The sequence below is a fragment of the Cornus florida genome, unplaced genomic scaffold (assembly GCF_030987335.1).
Source record: "Cornus florida cultivar Cherokee Brave unplaced genomic scaffold, ASM3098733v1 CherokeeBrave_3.0.0_Hap2_Chr05, whole genome shotgun sequence".
Classification (NCBI taxonomy): domain Eukaryota; kingdom Viridiplantae; phylum Streptophyta; class Magnoliopsida; order Cornales; family Cornaceae; genus Cornus; species Cornus florida.
In genome coordinates, this window is record NW_026775575.1 from 94,490,532 (window position 1) to 94,515,970 (window position 25,439).

The window sequence follows — 25,439 nt, forward strand, 5'->3', positions numbered from 1 at the left end:
CTGAGGCTTAAGCTCAGATCGCGGTACCATAAACATATATTTAAAGTCCTATCCTATCCATCCACAAGAAATCCAGTTAGTCATTCAGCTTGTGCAGCTTCTTTGACTTAACATAGATAACAAGCAATCCAGTTAGTCATTCAGCTTGGGCAACTTCTTTGACTTAACATAACTAGCGAGTAATCCAATTAGTCATTCAGCTTGTGCAGCTTCTTTGACTCAAATATAAGTAGGATTTTATTTATATAATCCGTTCCCTTATTCTGATATAGGTAGGACTTAGCGTTTTAAGCTAATCCAAACCTAGTATGTCACCGTCCCATACCGGTGCATACATTCCATACCATCCAGCAGTTGATAATACTAATAATGAAAGTAAATAACAATTAGTCCATAACAAATATAACAAGAATCCATTACAAGTATGATAAGAATATGTATATGACATGCTTGTTCTGTATTACCGATACATGATTCTCCAATAAGTTTAAAATACAGAGAATATGTATAATTCATCCTGTAACCCACTATGAGCATAATAATAACAATATCAGAATTAACATGCTCACTTTAAATTATTCCACGATATCCAGTAAGTTGATAAGATACAACACTGTATAGTTAGCAACTAAGTTCCCATTAAACATAACAGAAAATTATCATAATTGGCATGCTTATTTTTATAACATTGCGACACGATTTAAACCATAAATCCCTTAAGTCAATTGCTAATTTAAACATGAGCAACTTGAATCATTCGCATCCAAGCCAACACTCAAACTTTCTGTAGAATTTCCTACTATTTTCTATATTAGCTTCCTATGGTATCTTACGTATTACCATGCCTTCTGAAGCTTTAATAAGGGTTTTGACATCACTATACTCCCCTAGAACAACTCCTAATTCAACCTGGAACTTTAAAAATCCAACCACGGTAGCCCAGAACTCGCAGAAAAAACCAAAAACTGCAAAAAAAACCTTGAAGGAGCCGGCTCCAAACAAGATGGAGCCGGCTCCAAACAAGATGGAGCCGGCTCCAAACAAGTTGGAGCCGCCTCCAAACCCTTTAGAGCTGGCTCCATGCTTCCATGGAGCCGCCTCTTTCCTCCTCTCTTCCTATCTGCTTGTTTCCTTCAACTGCGTCCTCTCAGGTGACGTCCAATTTTATCAGTCCTCAACTTTAATGGTTTTTACTGATTAAAATTAATTTCTAATGCCCCAGATATTTTAAAACCGTTAATCTTAAATCCACTCTAATTAGAACAGAAATATTCAAGGAAGAAGTAAAACAAGCAAATACGAAACATGCAAACATATACAGTTACAGACGAACCTAAACATGCAAACCAGATTAACATTAATACTTTCCAGTGTGTTACAGACTAACTTAACTCTTTATATAGCAATTTACATGAATTATACATCCAGTTACGTGAATTATTTTATGAGTTACATAACGAAAGATTATAAAACAAGCAGTACAACTCATGGCTACGTTCAGTTTAAACAACAGAGACATGAAAACCAGTTTACTTTTAATCCTTATACATTCCTAAAGTTGCATTAGACATGCAAAGAACACGAGTCAACGGAATAGAGTTAGGATTAGAACTTGCCTTACACCGACGTCTTCCTCAATTCTCCGGCGGAATCTCTGTTTGCCCTCTCTGGTTTCTCTCTGCCTCTACAGTCGTGAATAGGGTTCTAAAACCCTAGGCAGAACCTTAAGACACATATTTATAGGCCCATAAGGTTACCTTAATTCTAGTCCTAATACTAGACGGAAATTAGAGGTCGGCTACAGGGTGAAGAAAACCAAAACCCTAACTTAATCCTGCTAACGTATTTATACACTTAAATAAATACAATAAATCCATTAATACTTAATAAAACAATTAAACAATCAATTTAATTAAAGAAAGACAATTAAATAAAACAATTCAATTACAAAAAACAAGAAATCAATTAATGTAATTTAAACACATATTTAGATAATTAAATCAAATAATTAATTAAAACAACTAAACAATTACCAAATAAGCAAATAGTCACACAAAAATATAATAAAAACAATAATTAAAATGCCGAGACTATCCTTTTAAAATTAGGAGTATTACAGCCTCCTTCATAAGGAGGGTAGATTTAGAGTACGAAATCTCTTTAAGGAAGATAGATTGTAATGTTTTCAATTTTTATCGTTTTTCATTTTCAAGAATTTCCTTATTTTTAGAGGGTATTTTCGTCTCTTCTCGTTTTTCATGCTGGACACCGTGGGGTGTACCAGTTGTGTCTAAGAGTTGGTTGGGGGCATTCCATTGAGTTCAGGACTCTTCGAAATGCAATGGTTTCCATTTCGGCATTTTTATGTTTTTCGGCCTAGGAGGTCCCACGTGGGACCCGCCGTCGGTTTAATCATGTACGGGATTTTATTTTGGATCCATTATATTTTATTTATTATTATTTGATGTGCATTTTATGTGGATGCTTAATTATTGTTGTTGTTATTTGATTAGTGTATATATATGTTAAATGTTAAGTGAGATATTTGTTTTTAGTTTAGGCCCCACAAAAGCACTAACTTATTACATTGTTGTATCATCTTTTGGCTGATCATTTTTCTCCCAAAAATCGTGACCAAGCTTTCTCTCACTACCAGAACTCCCTCTCTCTATATCTACATCCTTAAGGCCTTGATTTCTTCTTTTTCCATTTGGATTTCAACTTTGCAATTGAAGGCAAAGTTGATAAGCTTGACGGGGCCTACATTTTGATCGGAGCTGATTTCAGTTTGGAGCACTCTACTATTTTCAAATTTGGGTTGTTTTGGGGCTGAAATTTGGTTTCCTTTGGTTTGCTCTTTAATTTAAGGTAGGGGTGTTCTAATTCACAATTTCTTTGATTCTTTGTGAATTTTCCTTTCTAAAGTTGGTTATAAGCATGCTTAGTTTTAGTTATTTTGAATATAGTGATTGTATTTAGTTGTGTTCATGATGATAAGTGATATGGTGTGTTAATTGAGCCTATGAACTTAATTAATTTGTTGTGATGAAAAACATGTTCAATAATAACAAGTTGTATGTAAAATGTTTGCCAATTGCTATGTAAATTTGAGATTATTAGTTGTGAAAATAAATGTTTAGAATTTCTTCTTAAAATGTGAATATAATGTTGATGGAATGTGTAGAATTTAATTGTTGGATTTGCGAATTTAAAGTATGTAAAATGCCATGATTTAGAAATATGAGAATACGATATTGTGTGGAAATTTATGTTTTAAACATGCTTAAATGATGGAATGATATGTATGAAATTTCTATATTATCATGGCATTGAAGAAATTGCATAATTCATGCATTGAAATTGGGAAAGTAAAGGGAAAAGTTTATTTTTTTAAAAAAAAACAAATGAAATTGTTTTTGGGAAAAGTTTTTGAAAAGTCTTTACGAAAACTGGACGCCTAGGAGGTGTCTAGTGGTCCGTGGTGCAAGTGTGGTCTAGAGGGAACTAGGGAGAGACCCTAGCGTGGTTGAGAGAATTAGGCCGGATACGACTCCTTGGAGATGCCTTGTGGTCATGGATGGTTAGCCAATCCTCCTTTTGTGATGCATTGGAGGTGCCTTGGGTCGGATTACACTAACGGTTTGGAAGGTGAAACAGTAGTGTTTCGAAAATGGGGAGCGACATTGCATGGCATGGCCTTTCATTGACATACATTGCATACTTGGTGATTGGATGACTTGCGTATGTATCTGTTGATATTACCGTTGTTTGCTTATTTTCCTCAAAATATGATCTCGTTCTCTCGTATCCTATTCATTGTATGGATTCACGGGGTCTTAAGAGATATGTCTTAGGTGCTTCCTACCGAGCTTTATGCTCACCCTATCAGTTTAACATTTTTCAAGTAACGGGAAGGAAGGGGTGAATGACGTTCCTCCATAGGTTTAAATGGGTTAATAGACTATTTTATCATCTTTTATATTTGTAATCTCATTTGTTTTGTATAAGCCTTAGGATGGCACGTATATTATGCATTGACCTTAGAATTTACTATAGTGCCCTTAGACGACTTCGGGTTCGGGTAAGGACCCAGTTAGCGATTTGGACTCTCGGGTTCGAGTCGTTACAGGTCAACCTAAACGTAACACGAGCTGGCAATTGAAGCCCGACCGAACCTGATTTTTATATAAATTTATAAATATAAAAAATATATATTATATATATTTCAAAATTATAACCACTTACACCAACTACAAAGTAGGTGTTTATTTGTGCATGTATATAGAAAATGCTACGATATAATGGAAATTGTTTGAGGTTAGTGGATTAGTATGAATTTACATTTTTGTCCTTAGAGTTAAACCATTTGTTTAATAAAAAAATCTAAAAAATATTGTGTATTGTTAATTTATGATTTCGCCCCTTCTCGAAAAACATACTCTAGTTGGGACTCCTATCCTTTTCTTTCCTATTTACACGTATGTACATACTGTGTGTATCTCTCTCCCTATATGTTGAATTCAAACAATTCTGTTAGCCTTAAAAATTTAGGATGTGATTAGATACAAAAATTTGTAGATAGGTATATGTATTTGTTATATATATATATATATATAACAAATACATATACCTATATATATGAAATTTCATATATATATCTATATATACACACACATGTAAATGCACTTATTTGCCGTTTTTGATTTTGAGTATATGTTATTTGCCACTTCTAGTGATATGAGTTTTCAAGTTTGGGCCAATCCCACCTTAGACTCTGGTTTGCAACACTTTTGCTCGCGAATCTTGTAGGCCTTCTGGTGTCTTTCTCGGAGGTTGCACAAAACAATGCACAAAACTTTGAATTTGGAAACTAGTGTCAAGTGGGTACCATAATTTAAATTTATAAACCACTTAACACCTATACTATGTAGTATGAGTGAGAAGGGATCGTCCCAAGGGATTGAGTTGTCGTACTAGCTTAAGAATCAAAATTAGGGTTAGTAGGTCGAGTGATCAAAATAGTAGTTGGTTGGTTGAATTAAACTAGATGTAAATTAAACTAAAGTAAGTAATAATGCAATAGAGAGGACAAAAGATAGAGAGAGATCTTGGGTTTTAGAGATCACCACTAAGTATAGCTTTTCTACACCTTTAATGAATGATTAATGAGGGGAAGAACATATATTGCAATAAAGTGTGTGTGTGTGGTTGTTTCAACAAGCATGGATGACAAATTAAGCATATATTGTCTAAACAACATGGTGAAAAACACAACATATCAAATTAAACCATTAATCCTTTCTTTAAGCCCACAATCCAAACACATCACAAGGTTAGAGATACATGTTACTTGCTTTTCATAAGTATGGAACATTAACAACAAGCATGGATTGTCCTCCCATTTAACAACTACACTACAACTAAGCTAATGATATGAAATTAAACTAATTAAACTAAGGGAGAGGCACAATCCATCAAGAAATGAGTATGAACCATCAAATAAATCACAAGAACATGACATTAAACACTAAGTCTTGACAATCTCTAGATCTATAGCATCAACACACATAAACATACATCAATAACACAAGAAATAGAGACAAACACATGAACATCTATTCTAGCATACATAGACATATGGATAGAATGAAATGATCAATTGGAAGCATTAAATCACATAAATCATTGAAGAAACAAGATCTATATATATAAAAGTGTCAAGACATGAATTACAATACAAATCCCCTCAAAAATACATAAATCAAGAAATAGAAAGCATGCTTAGGGCTAACTCTAGCCCCAAGAGGATGTCTAGTCACTCATGGATGATGTCCTCCAACCCTCAAGGGCAAGCTCCATGGAAGAAATTTGCTCCTTGGTTGATGAAGAGTCTCCAATGGTGTCTCTAGCCTCCTCCTCTTCTTTTCTTCCTCACTAAGAGTAGCCTCTCTCTAAGAATCTCTAAGAATGCTAATCATCCTCCTCAAAATGAGCTGGGGTTGTGCATCAAATATTCCCCAATGATTGGATAAGGACAGCTTTCAATGAGCTGGAAATTTAACTTTTTCGCACTGGAGGAAGTTCGATCGATCGAACCTTGGACTTGGATCGATCGAACATGGCTGAGATCTATCGAACTGAAGTTGGATCGATCCTCAATGGCGGCGCCTTTTTGGATAAAAACAAATCTGAGATATTTTGAAGATATTTTTGAGAAAAGGACAAAAGTGGTTGATAGGGTGATACAACTGGATAAGATCAATCATTTGGATAATGACAAGAATATTCGATCGATCGAAGAAGGAAGTTGGATCGATCAAACTTTTGAGATCTTTGAACAGGGACAAACATGACTCAGATTTATCTTGAAGTGTTGAGATCGATGAAAGTTGGATCGATCGAACTTTTCTTGAAATCGATCGAAGTTGCTGAAATTCTACCATTTGGTTCATTTTACTCTACTTTGCTCATTTCTTTGATTAATCCCAGAATTGCTTCAATTATACTCTTATTTGGCTGAGTTAGCTTATTTTGGGGATAAGTACCTGAAAATGAAAATAACACGAAATCAATACAAAACGGTAAAATAAAGTAGATAAAGGTTCTAGAATACCTAAGCTTAAGGGGTTTAAATACGCACTTTGCAGCGCTCATCACCTTCAATGATATATACATTTCTAGTAACATGCTCTTCACCTTGATGAATAAAATAGATAGAGAAGTTCTTGAAGTAGAGAGAGAGCAATGAGAGAGACAGAGAGGGGGACAATGGCGATATTGATATTCAAGTGGTTATGGCAATGATAATAAGTGGGTCAGCTGATCCAAATGGGAGAAGGGTACTTTTGTCCGGGAAATACGTAATTTCAGTTGACATGAATGGATTATTTGGTCTTCTTATAACAAGAAGGTTAGTTTTGTCAAAAAATAATTTATCCCAAGCTAATTTTACGCTCAACTCACAAATGGAGCTAGTGTGTAAGATCACAAAGGTAGTTGACTAATATATCATACCACCTTTTATTTGTATGCATGAGATGAAAACTTGAGGGGTACTTTAGATAATTTCAAGGGCGGATCCAAGGGTGGGCGAAGCTGGACTTTAGCCCACCCCAAAATTTTTTTTTACCATACTACTTTAAACCTAGTCCCAAAAAAAAAAAAAAAAAAAAAAAAAAAAAAAAAAAAAAAACCAGTAATGGTAATCTAGTCCAAAATTAGCTCATCCCATTCAGAAAGGTTGGATTCGCCCTTAAATAATTTGCTCTATTTATAAAAAATTTTAATTTGTTTTATATTAATATGAAATCACTTTTTAACTTTTTCATTCATATCCACTGTGACAATAATGTTAATTCAGCTGTCATAATTATTCATATAGTGTGAAAGTTATTCAATTTCCTTTTGTCATGTTTGAACCAATTTAGCTGTCTATCAAAGGCAACTGGGTCAAAATACTCAAAGATGGTGACATGAAACTGCAAGTCTCGATTAAAATTGGTATATGGACCAAAACGCCCACAAATCGTGACATGGAACTGCAAGTCTTGATTAAAATTGGTGTATGGATCAAAATACCAAAAGGATTGTGTGATATGAAACTACGAGTATTGATTAAAATTGGTGTACTTAGTTTGGAAACTACCTTGTATACTCGTTTAACCTTGCAGCCAGGTGTCTGAAAAGGCACGTAATTGGATGAGTTCTTATCGGCATAGAAACCATAACACAATGTCATTCCATAAATTAGTCTGAGAAACCAATTTCTTATTTGCTTGGTGCTCTGATTTTTCTAGGGCTAAGATTTTATTTAGCTTCTATAGCATGTGTTATCAAATTATCATGTTGATTGCTATGCCTTTTTCTTTTCTAAACTTTCTCTATTTTTTATCATCATAATGAAATTCCTTCAACTTTGAATGTAACCTTGGTTTTTAAGTGAACCAAGTAAAATCTGTGTGTTCTTGTTGTATGTTTTTAATCTAATTTTTTTTTACTTAATTTGGCAACACGGCAACACCAACACCTAATCTTTGCAACTCTCAACTTCCAATGGTATCTACAAAGAGTACAGAATGTTAGAACAAAGAGTTCAGGCATTGAAACTTGGAATTTTTCTCTCTACTTCACTAACTACAAAAGTAAAACATGAAACAAGAGAAAAAAATAAAAGAGAAGCTTCATGCTTTCAACGCCTCTAAGGCTGGAACTTGATTTGCCTCAGCATCTGGTCCTGCTGACCCCTTGAAGAGCAAGATTGCAAGGCTACCTATGCAAAAATAGATGAAACAGCCATAGCAGTGTGTCACAAATGACCCGAAATCGGTCCCTACTATGCATTGCCAACCCACTCCATATGTCCTATCAAATTCCTGCATCAAACACCAAACCCCAAATCAATTAATAAGCACAAAAATCAGCCTATTTTTTTAATAAACAAAATTATTTAATACTTCTTTCAATTCCGTGATTAAATATGAAGAGCTATCCACCCTATACTTAGTTATTCACCTTCTTTATGAAGCGGGCTATTTCAGTGGCCTCAGTGACATCAAAAGAGTCCAGTGCTTTCGCAGCTAAATCAAGCGCATCTTGTTGCATGGTTTGAAGCATGTCAGTCTCGCCGATGACTGCCTTGCCTTCAAGCATGGTGAGGATGTTAGAAAAACGTGGTGGTGGTGGTGGTGGTGGTGGTGGTGGTGGAGAGAAGGAAAAGAGCAAATACAAGTAGATTAGTTAGTGATGGTCCTTGTGGACATGAAGATGGAGTGGTGAGGGGATTATATATGAGTTGGGGAATAAAGGGTCCCCTGGGGCTAGTTTGTCAATAACATAAGTGCATGTGGATCAATTGTTTGTGGTTGTGGTGGTGATCACAAGTTCACAAATGATGCTTTGGCATTATACTAGTTGGGCAACTAATGTGTATGGATAAGCCAAGTGGGTTCAAAATGTGACACTCTTGTGGTGGAACTGTGGAACAGATCACATGGAAGTGCAGATGGCAAGCACAGTTTTACTAGAATTTTCTGGTCGTGGTTTATCTTGTACAGGTGTCCTCATTTGGGTCGCCAATCATATTATGCCATGTGTTAGTCGGTGAGTGAGATGTCAAACTTTGTCATTTTCTCCGAATACGGTAATTATTGAGATAAACACTCTTTATCTTGTGTAGGTGTCCATTTCATTTGGGTCATCAATCATATTATGTTATGTGTCGGTCGGTGAGATGTCAAATTTATCATTTTATCGAAATGTGATAATCATTTAGATAAACACTTTAAATAGAGATAATGCTTGTTCGAATCCATGCAAAGAATATATGGAATGAAAAAAAAATTTAATTCAAAATTTTGAATTATTTTTCTCTAATTCAACTGATTACAATTTCAATTTCAATTTCAATTTCAAGACTACAATTCCATATAATTTGAAAGCATACAATATTTATTAGTGACTACGAGATTTTATTAGAAGCTAATCACATTATTTATGGAATCACGCAAAAAATTAAAATTAAAAAATTCGGTCATTTTAGAGTTGCTTATGTTGTTGGTTGTTGAACTCAATTTTACTAAAGGCCCAGACTTGGTTGTTTCTAGTTGGTTCAGGGAGTGTATAAGCGGCCAATGTTGCAATACCTTTTGGCCATTTTTGCCATCTGAAGCAAGAGTGACTGTAAGACCTCATAATATTTTTCAATTTTAAAAAAAAATTAATGAAAAAGTGTTTTCTTGGTTCATAATAAAGAACCAACTGTATTTGGCATTTTGCAAAATCATAGCATATAAGCTACCGTCTCTTATGAGGAAGAAATGAGTCAAAATGATTAGATTCAACCCAAATGAATTTATTATAGTATAATCTATTAATCATTGTTGCACCCTCTTTGGCCTTTTTTAGGTCACTGCATACAAGTTTATAACTTGTGAGTTGTGACCATAAATCATTAATTTGACTTGTTCTTGCTTCTCTCGTCTGTGTCGTCTCCCAAGTTGGGACTCCCAAATCTCAAAGGAAGAGAGTTGCAAGTGATCGATAATATTTTTAAAATTATTTGATTGATAAAAAATTGAAAATTATTTTTTAAAAATAACCATTTTTCAAAGTTATTGAAAATTCTTTTTAAATAATTGAACTAAACCAAATAAGTCGAAAATCTTTACTTAAACTTGGTAAGGGAAAATCTCAAACAATTGTTATGTCCTCAGTGGACTCGGTTCTAGAATTTCGCATTTAGAGTTTTGAATGTTTTAGCTGTAGGAGAAAGAGAGAGGGTTTGGAGTGAAAATTTGGCAGTGTTTCTTTAACAAATAATTTTTGAAAAATTAAGGTAAAGTATTTGATAAAATTAAAAATTTTAATTACTAAAGATTTTAAGTGGTATTAAAAAAATAAAAATAATAATTAAATTTTTTAAAATTTTTAGTGTTCAACATTGAGTTATAAGTATACATCACTTCAAATTTTATTCCATTTTAAGTGGTATTTATCATTTTCAATAATACTTAAATTGCTTTACTAAATACAGTTAATTAAATAAGTGCTTAATCCATTTAGAATTAAAGGCAGAATTGAATAGTCAAACAGGACGTGTAGAAAAGAAAACAAACCGGTTGAATTGCATTATTTTCGGATCCAATCCTCTGTTTATCGCAGTATACTCCTTTTAGTGTAACTATTTTTTCTTAGATCGGAAATAAATTTAAGAATAAATATAAATTGCCTAAATAACAAAGACATTATCTCTAGTTTCAAATATTACATTAATTTCATCTTTGGTTTAGGTATGAATGACACTAACTTCTCCTATCATAAAATTTGACACTCAATATTCACTTAAAACTTGATACTACACTTAGAAAGTTTGAAATAGTTATTTTGTCTATAAGATACAAATATTTTACATTAAAATAATAACAATGCAATGAATATAATAATCATTTAACACCTTAAGATCAAATTTAACATTGATGGGCAGTGTTATATTTAAAACTATAGGTAATGTCCTTGCTATTTAGGCAGTCCAGGAAAGGCAGATATAATTATCCCTAAATTTAACAAAGTTAACCACGTTACATTATCTAAAAGGACAATATTTAAGTAAGGGTGTATCACAATTACCAAATAAAAAAATGGTGAAATAGGTGCTTACCAATATATATATATATAAATTTAACAAAGTTAACCACGTTGCATTATCTAAAAGGACAATATTTAAGTAACGGTGTATCTCAATTACCAAATAAAAAATAGTGAAATAGGCGCTTACCAATATATATATATATATAACCAAAGTCTTCTAGCCTAGTTGATAAGAAGCTTATGTTGGCTCTTGGAGGGCATGGGTTTGAGACTCGGCACCAACCCCCTAACATTTTACCCTTCAATATATATATATATATATATATAATTTTATATTTAAGTGAAAAAAAAATCCTACACTATCCTATAGTGCAAATACGTGGTATAAAGCACTCTTATACTTTTTAATTTGATGCAATGTTCCTATAAAAACACTATAATACCCTTCTGTTAGTAGAATGAAATAATATTTAAAAGGACAAATTGCATGAAACAAGAAACTCTCCAAAAGAAAAAAGTTGACATAAAACCACCCTAAATATCTAATTTGTTGCAAAGTAATGTTATAATGACTAAACTATCCCTCAATATAAATTTAATAAAATGGTACCCCTTTAATATTAAATCAAATTTAATATTAATACAAATAATTCATTTGGGATAGTGTTGTTAAAAAATTATGATTTTTTTTTTTTTTTAATGGTGATTCTATAAGAAAATGAAAATATCTTGAAACAATTTTCAAAATTTTCTTAATTTTTTTATATTTTAAAAAGAAAACCTAAAATAAAAATCATTTTAAAGTAAACCTAAATTTTCTCAAATTTATATTAAGAGGAATTAAAAAATTATAATTTGATACTTGTGTTATTTAATATTATATAATATAATAGTGTATTATGTATAACAGATAACATATTTGATATGATTAAATAATATAATTTATCTAATTTATGACTCAATTAATTTATTATAAAGGTCCGGATAATGATGTTGGCATAATAATGCATATTTAATAAATAAATGACATAATCTATATTATAGATAAAAATTAATATGAAAAAAACAAGATGGATGGTTATTGTGATGATAAACATAATTAACAATTTATAATTAGTTAGTATATAAAATAAATTTTAGTAAATAATATACACAATACATTAAAAGAATATAAAATTTCATAAATAATATAACACGTTTTATTAAAAAAGATAATAATGCATATAATTTTGGTACTGTTAACTAATATTATATAATTTATTATATGGACATAAATATATTAAACTTATTATACATACTACACTACACTATGATATTATATAATATTAATTAAGTTGTGTTATTTATTTATCATATTTAGTTCTAAAATATCATATATATATATTTTTTACTTGCTCATAGAAAAAATATTATATAATATTGTCCTAGAAAAATGGAGTAGCAATGTTCTCTTTGAGGGGGTTGAGAATTAGGTGTATGGAAAATGGGTAGGGAGGGGTTTTAATATATATAATGTGGGGTAAAATGGGAAATTAATGGTTTGTAGTATTTCAGTTTCCCAAAAGCAGGCATTTTTTTTACAGGTTTGTGATAAAATTGAAGAAGAAGAACCATATGGATACAAGGTTTTGTATTGATCACGTGTTTGTTTTTACACATTGATGCATTCTTAGATTCACAAACACTTTGCTTCCAGATAGATTCAAATATAGAATTATTGACCTTTCATTTTGAAAAGTAAAAAAATACCATAATTTCATTATGTGATTTAATTTTTGTAATTTTTATGCATTTAAAATATCAAGTTCTTTACTTGACCCAATACTAAATTTGTTTGATAACATCGGAGGGTGGCATTTATGCAATTAAATATATGTATATTTTTCCCAACTCAAACTATATTGAGGAAAAACCTGTTGTTCTATTTTCATGCTCATTAATAAATCAAGAATTCGTAATTTGTGATGGTTATCAAGAACTGTGGTTACTTACCTGGAAAACTTATTATTGACTTTTTATTTTAATCAATCCAACACATGCTCAAGTCCGATCTAATATGTAAAGGCTACAGAGTATTAATATGAAAAATGATCAAATTAATTTGATTTCCTTTTTTCTTCATGTGACAATTAGAACATTTGAAATGTACTGACAATAATTTGATTTCCTTTTTTCTTCATGTGATAATTAGAACATTTGTAATGTACTGACGATACAAGAATGCAAACCCTTTACCAACCGAGGTTCCAGTGAGGTTGAGATCATTGGATTGCTGCCTACCTCGTACCCCACGCGTAGAGTTTGGTTTCCCATGAAGCGCGTGAAAAGCGAAAAGGACATATACAAGATAAATAATATAATAATAATAAAATAAATCCAAATTACGAATTTCTTAACGACTTGATGCAACCTTCACATCAAAAAAAAAAAAAAAAAAAAAAAAAAAAAAAAAAAATGAAAGAAAAAATATTATTGACTTGACGAAGATTTTGAGTCTTTGAGCAATGTGAAGGAAGGTATCAGTAACTTTCTGAGCCCCTTCTTTTGTTCATCTAAAACCTCATTATATAAAGGAATATATACATATACACACACACACACACAAACTTATATCAAGAAGCAAAAGGAGGAGAGCAAGAAGAAGCAGGAGGAAGAAAAACACACAGGTAATTTCACTATCTTCGCCTTGTGAATATTCGTACACTATAATTGGGTATGCATTCTTGTATTGTCAGTACATTTCAAAGAAATGCTTGAAAAACTAGATTTATTTCATCTTAATTTAGTTACTCTGATCTGTCATTGTGTTAGCCAGTGGTCGTGGTGTATCAATTCTGGGTAATCTGACTCATAATTATCTTGTGTTACTTAAATTACTATAAAGGGATTAAAATGATAATATAGAAATCTAATACTATTCAAGTGCCTGAGGGGAACAGTGACAGTGAATATCTCATGATCAAGCAGTGATGCAACTACTGAAATTTTGCACTGCTACTGATTTGCTTCTGAGATCAAAATATTACTTCGATTTTTTTGCAAAGCAAACAGCACTTTATTTGCAAAGTGAATGCGGGACATCCACAAAGCACTATCTTGTTTCTTAACCTACCTTATTTTGTTACTAATTTACTGATATGTTGCAAATTGGTTTTGGTCCATTGGAGAAACAACAGCATTTTCAATTAAAAGAAAGACACAAAGAAAAAAATTCCCAGTTTCGTTTAGGGTGATTTTGAAGTTCATTTGGGGGTTATGGGGTTATTGAATTGTGCCCCATTGAGATTCTTAGATAATATTTGGAGGTGCAATTTCATTGTCCGGGTTGGAGTAATTCAAGTAAAAATAGATTGTCATTTTGATTTTCATTAGTTCCTTTCACAGCCAACCCCTTCATATGGAATTAAGGCAAGGATGACGATGATAATTAGTTCCTTCCATTTATTTGTACTGTTCTTTGGATTGAACAAAACTTTTGCAATTTGCACTACATAATTGACAATGAATTTTTTGCTCTAATTTAAACTGCAGCATTTTACTCCTATTTGTTTATCCAATCATGATTTTCCTTTTAGTTATACATATTTTAGATATTGGGTCCTTCATTTAGACTGCTGATACTTTGTTGCAATTTGTCTCTCTCAAACTAATCAGGAGCAGCTGCACGGAGCAAATTAAGAAAGATATCGAAAAATTAGTAGTAAAATGAAATTTACCATTCCACACGGGGTCAAGAGGGTGTGGGATAAATGGAATCTCCGTGGTGCTGTTCTTGTCAGTCTCTTCTTCCAGGTAGTGTTAATTTTCTCTGCAACATCACGGAAACGAACTGGACACAGAATTGTAACCATGATGATCTGGTCGGCCTATTTGCTTGCCGATTGGGTTGCGGCCTTTGCTGTTGGACTCATCTCCAATGGGCAAGGGGATGACTGTGAGAAGGTTAGGGTAAACGATGAGCTTGCAGCATTTTGGGCTCCATTCCTTTTGCTACACCTTGGTGGCCCCGATACCATCGCTGCTTTCTCTCTCGAAGATAATGAACTGTGGATTCGACATTTGCTTGGGCTTGTCATCCAGGTTGTTGCAGTTCTTTATGTCTTCTCACAATCGTTCCCTAACCAATTCTGGATTCCAACAGTCCTCCTGATGATTGCTGGAACTATTAAGTATGCTGAGCGGACCCGTGCTCTATATCTAGCATGCTTGGGTAATTTCAAGGACAACATGCTTCCAAAACCAGATGCTGGACCAAACTATGCTCAGCTCATGGAGGAATACTCATCAAAGGAAGCTGCCCAAGTTCCTGTTGAAATTGAAATAGTAAAGGAACCTGAAAAAGGTTTCAGAACTCCTACACAGGAAGAGGAAGGAATAACTGCAGATCCAGAACCAAAACTCGAAGATATTCAGGTAGTGAATCGTGGGCACGACTTCTTTAAAATTTTTAAGGGACTTATTGTTGACCTCATGTTTAGCTTCCAGGAGCGCAATGACAGTCGAAAATTCTTCTTTCAAAGGCATTATAAAGATGCTTTTAAAGTGATGGAAGTTGAGCTCAATTTGATGTATGATGTGCTCTACACCAAGATGGCAGTGGTGCATCGTAAGATCGGATACTTTTTCCGCCTCATATGTTCTACTCTGATAGCGGCATCCTTCATACAATTTGCATCCATTCATAAAGACCACCAAATCCATAGAATTGATGTTGCTGTTACCTACACTTTGCTAATCGGTGCTATTGGCTTGGACTTACTGGCTCTCTTCAAGCTCATTTTCTCTGACTGGACTATAGTGAAACTCAACAATTCCAAGGCCAAATCTACTGTTTCTTCCATCCGTGATAGAGTTTCATTTGACAATAGATGGCGGTGGTCTAAATCTGTATCACAGCACAGCTTGATAAGATACTGTCTGAATGAACGGTTCAAGTGGCTGGACAAAGTAACTGATTTTTTCGGGCTCAAGGAATTTTTTGATGAAATGCAATACAAGGAAACCAAACCTGTTGAGGAGAATCTAAAGGAATTTATTTTCTCTGAGTTGAGGGCAAAGGCTCTGAGAGCAAAGGATTCAAAAACTGCAAAGGATATATTTTCAGCGAGAGGTGATTGGGTTCTCTCTTAAAACAGTTGCTACCACGCCTCAGTTGTATCAAGCGTGAGCGAGGAGGAGGTTGAATATGATGAAAGCCTTTTGTTGTGGCATATTGCTACTGACCTGTGCTATTTCAATGACAATAATCAATCCAATGATGATCCAAATCGTGAATATTGTATGCGCTTGTCAGAATATATGTTGTATCTTCTAGTCATGCGGCCTACAATGATGTCAGCGGTGGCAGGTATTGGGCAAATCAGGTTCCAGGACACCTGTGAGGAAGCCAGGAAGTTTTTTCACAGGGGGCAATCAAAATCATCATGGCAGAAATTGTTGAATTGTTTTAAAAGAAAACAGTCGGACTCAAATGAAGAACGAAAAGCACCCCGTGTGAATCTACTTTCTGTAAATACAGTTGTCAAACCAGTTGAAGTGAAGGGGGATAGAAGCAAATCACTGTTGTTTGACGCATGTATGCTCGCGAAAGATCTGAACAAAATTCTTCCGACGAAGAGGTGGATGATAATGAGCAAAGTGTGGGTGGAATTGTTGTCCTATGCTGCAAGTCATTGCAGAGCAAACACCCATGCTCAGCAGCTCAGCAAAGGTGGGGAGCTTATTACTTTCGTTTGGTTGCTGATGGCCCATTTTGGCTTGGGAGAACAGTTCAGGATAGAAGCTGGACATGCACGAGCCAAACTAATTGTGGGCAAGTAGAAGGTATAAAAAGCAGTTAACGATGCCTATTTCCGTTGACTATGTAATGGATGTAGTTTTCTCTAATCTTTGCAGGTGTTTTGAGTTGGAAAGCTGTGTTTTAGCGTGGAAAGAATTTATTTCCTCTGTATGTTGAAGTTTGTTTTGGTTTTCGTGTCGAATTTTTATGTTGTAATGATTGTGGAGTGAAGTTTCACATACTGATAATATGATATTATTCTGGGAAAAAAAAAACTACTGGTGTGAGCATAAATGCAAACAGCGCAAACACAAATATAGATAACTTAGGGACATGAGCTTTAGCCATTTATGCAGATTCTTAGTTTCTATTCAAATGTTCTATGGGATATTGATATACTGAATTTAATTAGGACTTTGTTTGAGAAAACTTTGGCTTGAGAGTTGAGAATGGAATAAGTCTTGACAGGGTGGTGAAACTGATTCAAGAAAGAGCCGATGCTCTTTGAATGCTGAAATCATTGTTGATTTTTGCTTAGATTCTTCACTCTTTATGCTATAACAATTACCAATGTCTTCCAAATGGATTTTTTCTTTTTCTTTTTGGCCTAAGTAATGTAAATTTTTGTGTGTATATATATATATATTTAAGTAAGTTCAGTGCACAAGGCTCTCCATCATTACGGGATCCAATCTTACCCTCAAATAGAGGAACTGTTTTTGATTTTGAACCCGTGACCTCTAAATTACAATAGAGCAACTTTACAGCTGCCCTCACAAGAGTTATACTCAGGATAAACATTGAAAACCCCACCTCCACCATTCTATAAATTAAAGACCAAAAGAAACTCAATAACAAAAACAAAGGTAGAGCTTCTATACTCAGTCCCATACAGTACAAAGGACTTTCCCTCTCACATGCTTGTAACAGTAACAACTATCAAAATAACCGCCTCAGAGAGACTCAACTAAAACCAACCTTCCTCTTAAGCGTGCCAAACTCAGACTCTCTCTAAACAACCACTATCCATTCTCTCAGAAATCATAATTACGGACTGAAAACGAACAAGAAGTGAAATAGAGGACGATGACGAATCCGAGCTCAAGGCCTTTCAGAGTCTCTTGGCAGCTGAAGCAGACTTCATGGCCTCTGAGAACTACCACCAGAACCCCACTGCGGTCCGTCGGAGAAAGCAAGCGTTGGACTTCATACTCAAGCAAGTGAGAAAAACACATTCTTGAGCCAGAAACTCCTGATTCTTTGACTTTATTATAATGGTGATTGTTTCTTGTTCTCTAAAATTTGAGCATGTTGTGTGTTAATTGTTGCAGTATAGAGAAAACCCATTTAATCCCGATGATCCCTTCATCCCACTTCTCGCTCTGACTTACTTCGATCGCTTCTTCTCAAGGCTACTAATGGAGGTTAAACGAGAACCATCTCATGCGTTTCTTAGTTTCAATCTTGTGGTATTGAAAATTTCTTGCAGAATCTTGATCATTTTGTGAATTGCAGGACATACCATTGCAAGTAACAATGTTAATTGCAATCAGCTGTCTTTCACTCGCTTGGAAAATGAGGACAGTTAGATTCAACTTGCGAGAATTGCTGGTATAAAATTTGCACTCTTAGATTCATTCTTGTATTCTTTCCTTCTTCATGTGTAAATTTCAACATGTTCAATGTGTTCATGCATGTGCAGGATAGCCTCAATTTCCGCAATCTTCCGGTGGTGGAAGTAAAGAAGATGGAGCTTCGGATTTTCTCCACACTGGACTGGCGAATGCGTTCTACCACGGCCTTTTGCTTCATTGATTTCTTCGTTTCTTTGTTAAACATTGACAATGACTCTAAACAAGATCTCAAAAGAAGGGTTCTAAATAACGTTGTGAAGAAAATGTACACTGGTAACCAGATTTTTCTTTTCTTTTTTTCAAATTTTTTTTTGGGTACTTAGATGGTGTTGTATCAATTGATTATTAACAAAATCTTTGCTTTAAAGTTATCGAATTTACGAAATTCAGGCCATCCATAGTGGCAGCTTCGGCTCTTATAGCTGAATCCACATCATCTGGACCACGCATTGACCTCAGACAGGCTTTTGCTCCATATGTTAACATGGTAATTAATGAAAAACAAAAGTTCAGTTTAATTCAATATTATTTAGCTTAGTTTATAACTCGCATCCCTAATATGACACCGTCCCATACCGGTTCATATATATCCATATAAGTAGGACTTAACCTTTTTATGGTTAATCCAACTCATTCCAAATTAGGTAGGATTTAGTACTTGAGCTAATCCATACCTAGTATGTCACCGTCCCATACCGATACATACAATCCTCCAATTAACATAGTTGACAAAACAATATTAAATAGTCATCAACCACATTCCACAGTATGCACAAGATAAGTTAATCTATATACATAAATATTAGGCATTCAATACAGCCTAAAATCCAACTCCAATAATGTAAATTGCTACAATAAATTCAAGCATTCACATTCACCATTATAATCCATGAATTGATACAGTTAACAAAAATTTAAGTATCAATTACACCTAAGCTTAGCACAGTAATTCCAGTTAATTCACTTTACTTCTAATACCCTGGAAATATGATTTATTATATATATTTAAATCATATTTAACAACCTTGTTAAGCTCCAATATATAAAACTAGCAAATCCTCCAACATAGCATAGTTACTAAAACAACACTATATAATTAACTGCCATCCTCCAAAATATGCACCAATATGAATTCATACATACATATCAACATTAGGTATTCACTTCAGAACCTAAATATCATGATCCAACAATTTAAATAGCTAAAATAGGTTATAGCATTTAAATTCCACATATAATCCATAAACTGATACCATTTAACAACCATTGAGTACCAATTGATTCCAACCCAATCATAGTTGAAATTACAGTTAATCCACTACATTTATAACATGGTGGACAATATGATTAAATATAATTAATTCATATACCAACAATTTGCTAAGTTTCGGTGATTAAATTCTTAGCCAAACAGTACAACGTATAGCCGTTTCTTTGAGCTGTTCATTACTCCTTTCCCTAATCCATTATTGTACTAAGCATTTTCAATATTAATAGAAGTCCCTACCATTTAATTACACCTTACAATAGCCTTTAAACAGCTTCTGAAAACACTATACAGCCCAAACACGCACAAAAACCATACTGTATGAGATTTCTGGGCAAGAGCAGGCTCCAAAAATTTAGAGCCTGCTCCTTTTATGTTAGAGCCAGCTCCCTAACTTAGGGAGCCTGCTCTTTTTAGCATGGAGCCTGCTCTTTGTGTGAGGGAGCTGGCTCTCTCATTTTAAGAGCCTGCTCTCTCCCTTTTTAGAGCAGTTCGTCCGTTCCTGCCTCGTCTTCTCTAACTCTGGTGATTATCTGAGCCTCTGTAATGTTTTTAAATCCTTGTTCTAGGTTAAATCTTAGTCCTAGACAAATGTTAAACCACTGATATCCCCTCATAACATGTATTGAAACCAAGATCTGGAACAACGATTTCAGAATTTCAATTAGCAATTCAAAGCAACTCAAAACAGATTTATTCCTGAATTTTAAATATTGTTCTAAATACCTGTTCTAGAGTTTAATCTTAGACTCAGATCAATTTCAAGGCCGTCATTCGCACTACCAACCTCCGTTAAACAAAACTTAAAGGTAAATAACAAGAGGAACAAATAATAGAAAAACACAAGTTCATGCAAAACAGTTAATTCAACGAGATCAAATAAAATCATATATGCATAGAAGACATGTTATTATGTTTGTTTAAATCCATTTTAGCCTTTATTTAATCCCTGGATTCTAACTAGGCATGTACAGAACACGAATTAACGGGAAAGAGAAGAACAGAGACTTGCCTTGAGACTTTGGATTAAAATCTCTAACTATCGTCTCTATCAACTCCGGCAACGTCGGTTGTGTTAAACTACCTCTGCTGCTCCTAATTCAGTCCCGAACTCCTCCTTTAATCCCTCCTTTAATCTCTTAGTGTTCTCTCTGTATTTTGTCTCACAAAACACACTCGGTTGTTCCCTGTATTCCCTTTGTATCTTATGTACGTGAGTATGGTGAATAGGGTTTACAAAAACCCTTAACAGACGTATACTTATGTATTTATAGGCTTTATGTGAAACCCTAAATTCAAATCCTAAACCAACTACAAGTCGGCTCAAACTTAAGACACGATTTAATTTAAGCAAAACCCTAAGTAAATTCACGTAATTACTTTAGTCCATTTTAAAATAAAATCTAATTACATACACATGAGATAAAAAAAAATAATTAACCACATAACATAAAAATAAAACCATTTAATTTAACGAAAATAAAACACAAGTAAATAACAATAAAACAATAAATAATTCAAATAAAAATACTTAAATAATTAAACCAATTAAAATAATTCAATAAAATGACACATAATCAAATAAAATGCAATTAAATACAATAATTAAATTCCAGAATTGTCTTTTTAAAATTAGGGGTATTACAAATGGGTTATTACAGACCCACTACCTTTTCTTTTCTTCTTTCTTGGCCTGTTCTCTCTCTCCTGCTTGCTTCTCTTTTCTTTTTCATTTTTTTCTTCTACACAATTAAGCTTGATTAAGCTTTAACCACTTAGAATTTTTTGGTGCCGCTTGCGGCAAATCGGAAAGCACGGCGAGATCTACGCGTGGGTATAAATAATTCCTTGTTTGGCCAACTCTAGGGATTTCGAAATTAGGGCACAAAATTTGGGAATTTTCATAATTTTGGAGGTAGGGGTTCCTAATTCACTTTTTCTTGCTCCTTTGTGAATCATCTTACTTGATTTGTTGTCGAGCATGTTAAATTATGTTAGTTTTCCCTTAAAATGATCATATTGTTGTAATGAGATATGTGTTTATGTGTTTTAATTGGTGTTACATGAAATAACATGCTTATATGAATTTAATTGCATGTCTTACTTGCTTACCATGCTAAAATTTTGTTGAAGGAAGTATGCTATTTCTTTGGAACTTCTTGTGAAGCAAGTTAAGTGGTTAAATCTTAAAATTGGTGTATGATGATAAATGTTGATATGACATAAAAGGCATGAAGCATTTATGTACTTCATTGGGAAAGAGATGGGAACATGAATTTGAAAAATATAAATATATATATATATATACATATATTTTTGGGAAAGAATTTTGAAAAGGATTTTGTGAAAACCCGGCCGCCTAGGAGTTGCCTAGAGACCGCAACGTTAGTGTGATACCCCCTAACTTCGGAACACGGGTTGATCAGGTCCGCGCACAAAATCAGGGAATATCAGCCAATCAATAATAAATAAGCACAGAATACAAAAGGAATAAAAATTAAATAAATAAATAACGCTGAAAGGGAAATCTAAATTAATAATTAAATAATAAATCCTCTAATAAATTAATCACCAATAAATTCTCATTATAAGAATAAAACCTCCAAAGTACAACTTAGGAATCCATACAATGTGGACCCCTAATAAAAATCCCACCTAAAGACGAAATAAATAAATGTCTAACTCAGAAATAATAAATGATAGCGAAAACATAGTGGAGGTCCTACGTCTATGACACCGGAAGAGTGATGAAGTCTGGCCTCTACTCTGCACGAACTGACTCTACGTTTGGAATTGTCAAGGACCTGAAAAGATAACAATAAAGGTGGGTCAAAACTCACGAACAAGCCCTTTCTACTACATCCCAAACAGAGCCCTGATAAACGATCCATCCTAGTCCGACTCATGCAATAACTACGTAAGTAAATATACATAAGTATACACACTATAGATTTTCACTGGATTATAAGACAGCCTTACCCAGATAGTAGGTCTCATGCAAGCACACACAAGGTGGTCATGAGTACCTCTTCTACCAGGGCACACACATCCCTATATCCAGCTACTCATCTCACCTGGCAATATACGCCAACCCTAACCATCGATCCCGAGATCTCAAGCTCGTATCATGGTACCCAATTAAAATATATTTATATAAGTAACTATAGCCATATCATGACAATGGCACAATATAAAGTCATAACCATATCCTGACAATGGTATGACTACACGTATAGGTCTAGACTTAATAGCCAGCCCATATATGTATCAGCAAGCCATATCCTAACAATGGTGCTTCTGAGACCATATCCTGACAATGGTCCTACTATGTGAACTTATATCAAAGTATGTATAAGTTCATATACATATATAATCACATATATAATTATAATCATTCCATAATCTGTAACAATTGATATAGCAAAATAAAAAATTATAAATATCATACAAGAAACTTGCAATTCAAATAACTTCTTAACTACAAACCTATAAACATGATAATTAAACCTTACCTTCATCCGAAATTATTAACGTAACTTATTAAACCCACTTTAACAAATAAACCCACTTAAACAAAGTAACAATTTTTATAAAAGTATTAAAAATTTCATGCAACCAATAATGCAGCCTTGATTACTATTACTATTATTATTATTATATTTATTTATTTATTTTTATTTACCTTACCATGCAACTTATAGCTTAAAGCAAATAACCCACTCCTACAGTAATTTAATCAAATGCAATTAATGATTTAAATTGCAAAATCAATAAACCCCAGTCCTACAGTAATTTAATCAAATGCAATTAATGATTTAAATTGCAAAACCAATAAACCCAATCCTACAGTAATTAACCAAATACAATTAATGATTTAAATTGCAAACCAAACAAACCCACTTGCACCATCAATTGCAAGACAAATAGACTTGGAAAATAAATTTCAAAGATTAAATCAATTGCAAAGAATGAATCAATAAACCCACAGTAAAGGAAGAGGACGAAAAGCTGCTGATGGTCCGTACAAATTGGGTAGTTATTTTACTCAATTGCAATAATTTTGTATGAAATAAAAAAAAAAAAACCAGAAACTACAAAACTAAATTCATGTATATATATATATATACACACACACAATTATTCCTCTGTTAAGGTCCATCCTTAGCATAAATATAATCAAATTAATTTACAAACAATTCTCTAAAGTCGTTCTACAGATGAATCGAAACACAAAAGACAAAGAGAACGAGTAGAACAAAGACCTGCCTTAAAATTTTGGGTCAAAATCCTTAGCCTTTCCTCTCTAATTTCCCTTCTCTCTATTTCTTCCTCTCTCGTCGCGGCCCTCTGTTTCTTGCTTCTTCTTTTTTTTGTTCGTTTGCTATGCTTCTAATACCCAGGTAATGAACTATATATATAAATAATAAAATAACCTAAAGTGATTCCACACTACCCACCTACATCCAACCACACCATACTACACCCATATATGTTACAACTTTGAGCCAACCCACTTTTACCTTGTACAACCATTAATTGTTACAACATTATAAATAATAAAAATAAATAAAAACACAATTCAACTTCTAATTCAACAAACTATGCACTTATATTTTATCTAAACCACACACCAATGACACGTCCCACATTGAAATCTAATGATATAATATTTTAATAATTTAATAGTACAATTACACATGCAAACTTATAATAATAAATTAACATCATAATTTCCTTAAACTACCGTGCGCATATACTTTATCTATTTGCACACCTACATCCATATATATATATATGTATGTAAACACATTAATATAGTTTATATATATTTATTTATAATATGCTAAATATATCCACATATATATATATATGTATATAACACTTTAATATAGATATATATATATATATATACCTACCCATCCACACAATTTACTAAAAATAAATAAAAATAACCTTAATGAAAATTTACAATTAACTACAAAATTACTACAAAATAATTATATTTAAATAACACATAAATAAACACACCAACAACTCCAATTAGCCAAGTAAATAAAAAAATAATAAAAAAATACTAAATAATTAATATTGAAATGACAACCAAATAACAACCAAATAAAATCCTAAAACAAATGCACAAACAATTCAAGTAGTCACGTAACCAAATATAAATGAAATAAAGTAAATAAATAAAAACCTTGAAATTTAGGGGTATTACAGTTAGTGAGGCCTAGAGGGGACTAGGGAGATCGTCTTAGTGTGGTTGAGTTACCTGAGCCCCAAATGACGCCATAGAGTTGTCATGGGTCAGGGATAGTAGCCAATCCTCCTCTCGTGACGCCATGGAGTTGCCATAGGACGAGTTCGCTAACGGTTTGGAAATGATAATGGAAATGGTTTTGAAAAATGGGAAGTGACATTGCATAGCATGGTATATCATTGCATGGCATCTTCATTTGTGGTATCGGATTAATGATGTGGTATTGTAGTTATATTTTTTTTTCCCGGCATGGTATCATCCCAATTTCCTTATTCATATTCATTGTGTGGATTCACGGGGTCTCAAGAGGTATGCCTTAGGCACTTCCTACTGAGCTTATATTCACCCCTTCATTTTAACATTTTTTAGGAAACGTGAATGAATTGGCGGATGACGTTCCACCACAGGCCTAGT

The 25,439-nt window shown here is 33.4% G+C and overlaps 3 protein-coding genes across 3 annotated transcripts; 2 read left to right on the plus strand and 1 right to left on the minus strand.

Moving 5' to 3' along the window:
• Positions 1-8,027: 8,027 nt before the first annotated feature.
• On the minus strand, positions 8,028-8,684 carry LOC132307741 (uncharacterized). The gene is made up of 2 exons (XM_059805587.1): positions 8,512-8,684; positions 8,028-8,372 (listed from the first exon to the last, which is right to left on the minus strand). The coding sequence occupies exons 1-2, from the start codon at positions 8,647-8,649 to the stop codon at positions 8,181-8,183; spliced, it is 330 nt and encodes a 109-aa protein (XP_059661570.1). The 5' UTR covers positions 8,650-8,684; the 3' UTR covers positions 8,028-8,180.
• A 4,926-nt stretch (positions 8,685-13,610) lies between these two features.
• LOC132307742 (uncharacterized) lies at positions 13,611-17,080 on the plus strand. The gene is made up of 2 exons (XM_059805589.1): positions 13,611-13,751; positions 14,740-17,080. The coding sequence occupies exon 2, from the start codon at positions 14,791-14,793 to the stop codon at positions 16,213-16,215; it is 1,425 nt and encodes a 474-aa protein (XP_059661572.1). The 5' UTR covers positions 13,611-13,751; positions 14,740-14,790; the 3' UTR covers positions 16,216-17,080.
• Positions 17,081-18,006: 926 nt separating this feature from the next.
• On the plus strand, positions 18,007-20,346 carry LOC132309750 (putative cyclin-D6-1). The gene is made up of 6 exons (XM_059808034.1): positions 18,007-18,084; positions 18,196-18,333; positions 18,380-18,475; positions 18,567-18,771; positions 18,867-18,985; positions 20,335-20,346. Exons 1-6 carry the CDS (start codon positions 18,007-18,009, stop codon positions 20,344-20,346), a joined length of 648 nt encoding a protein of 215 aa, XP_059664017.1.
• The last annotated feature ends 5,093 nt before the right edge of the window (positions 20,347-25,439 follow it).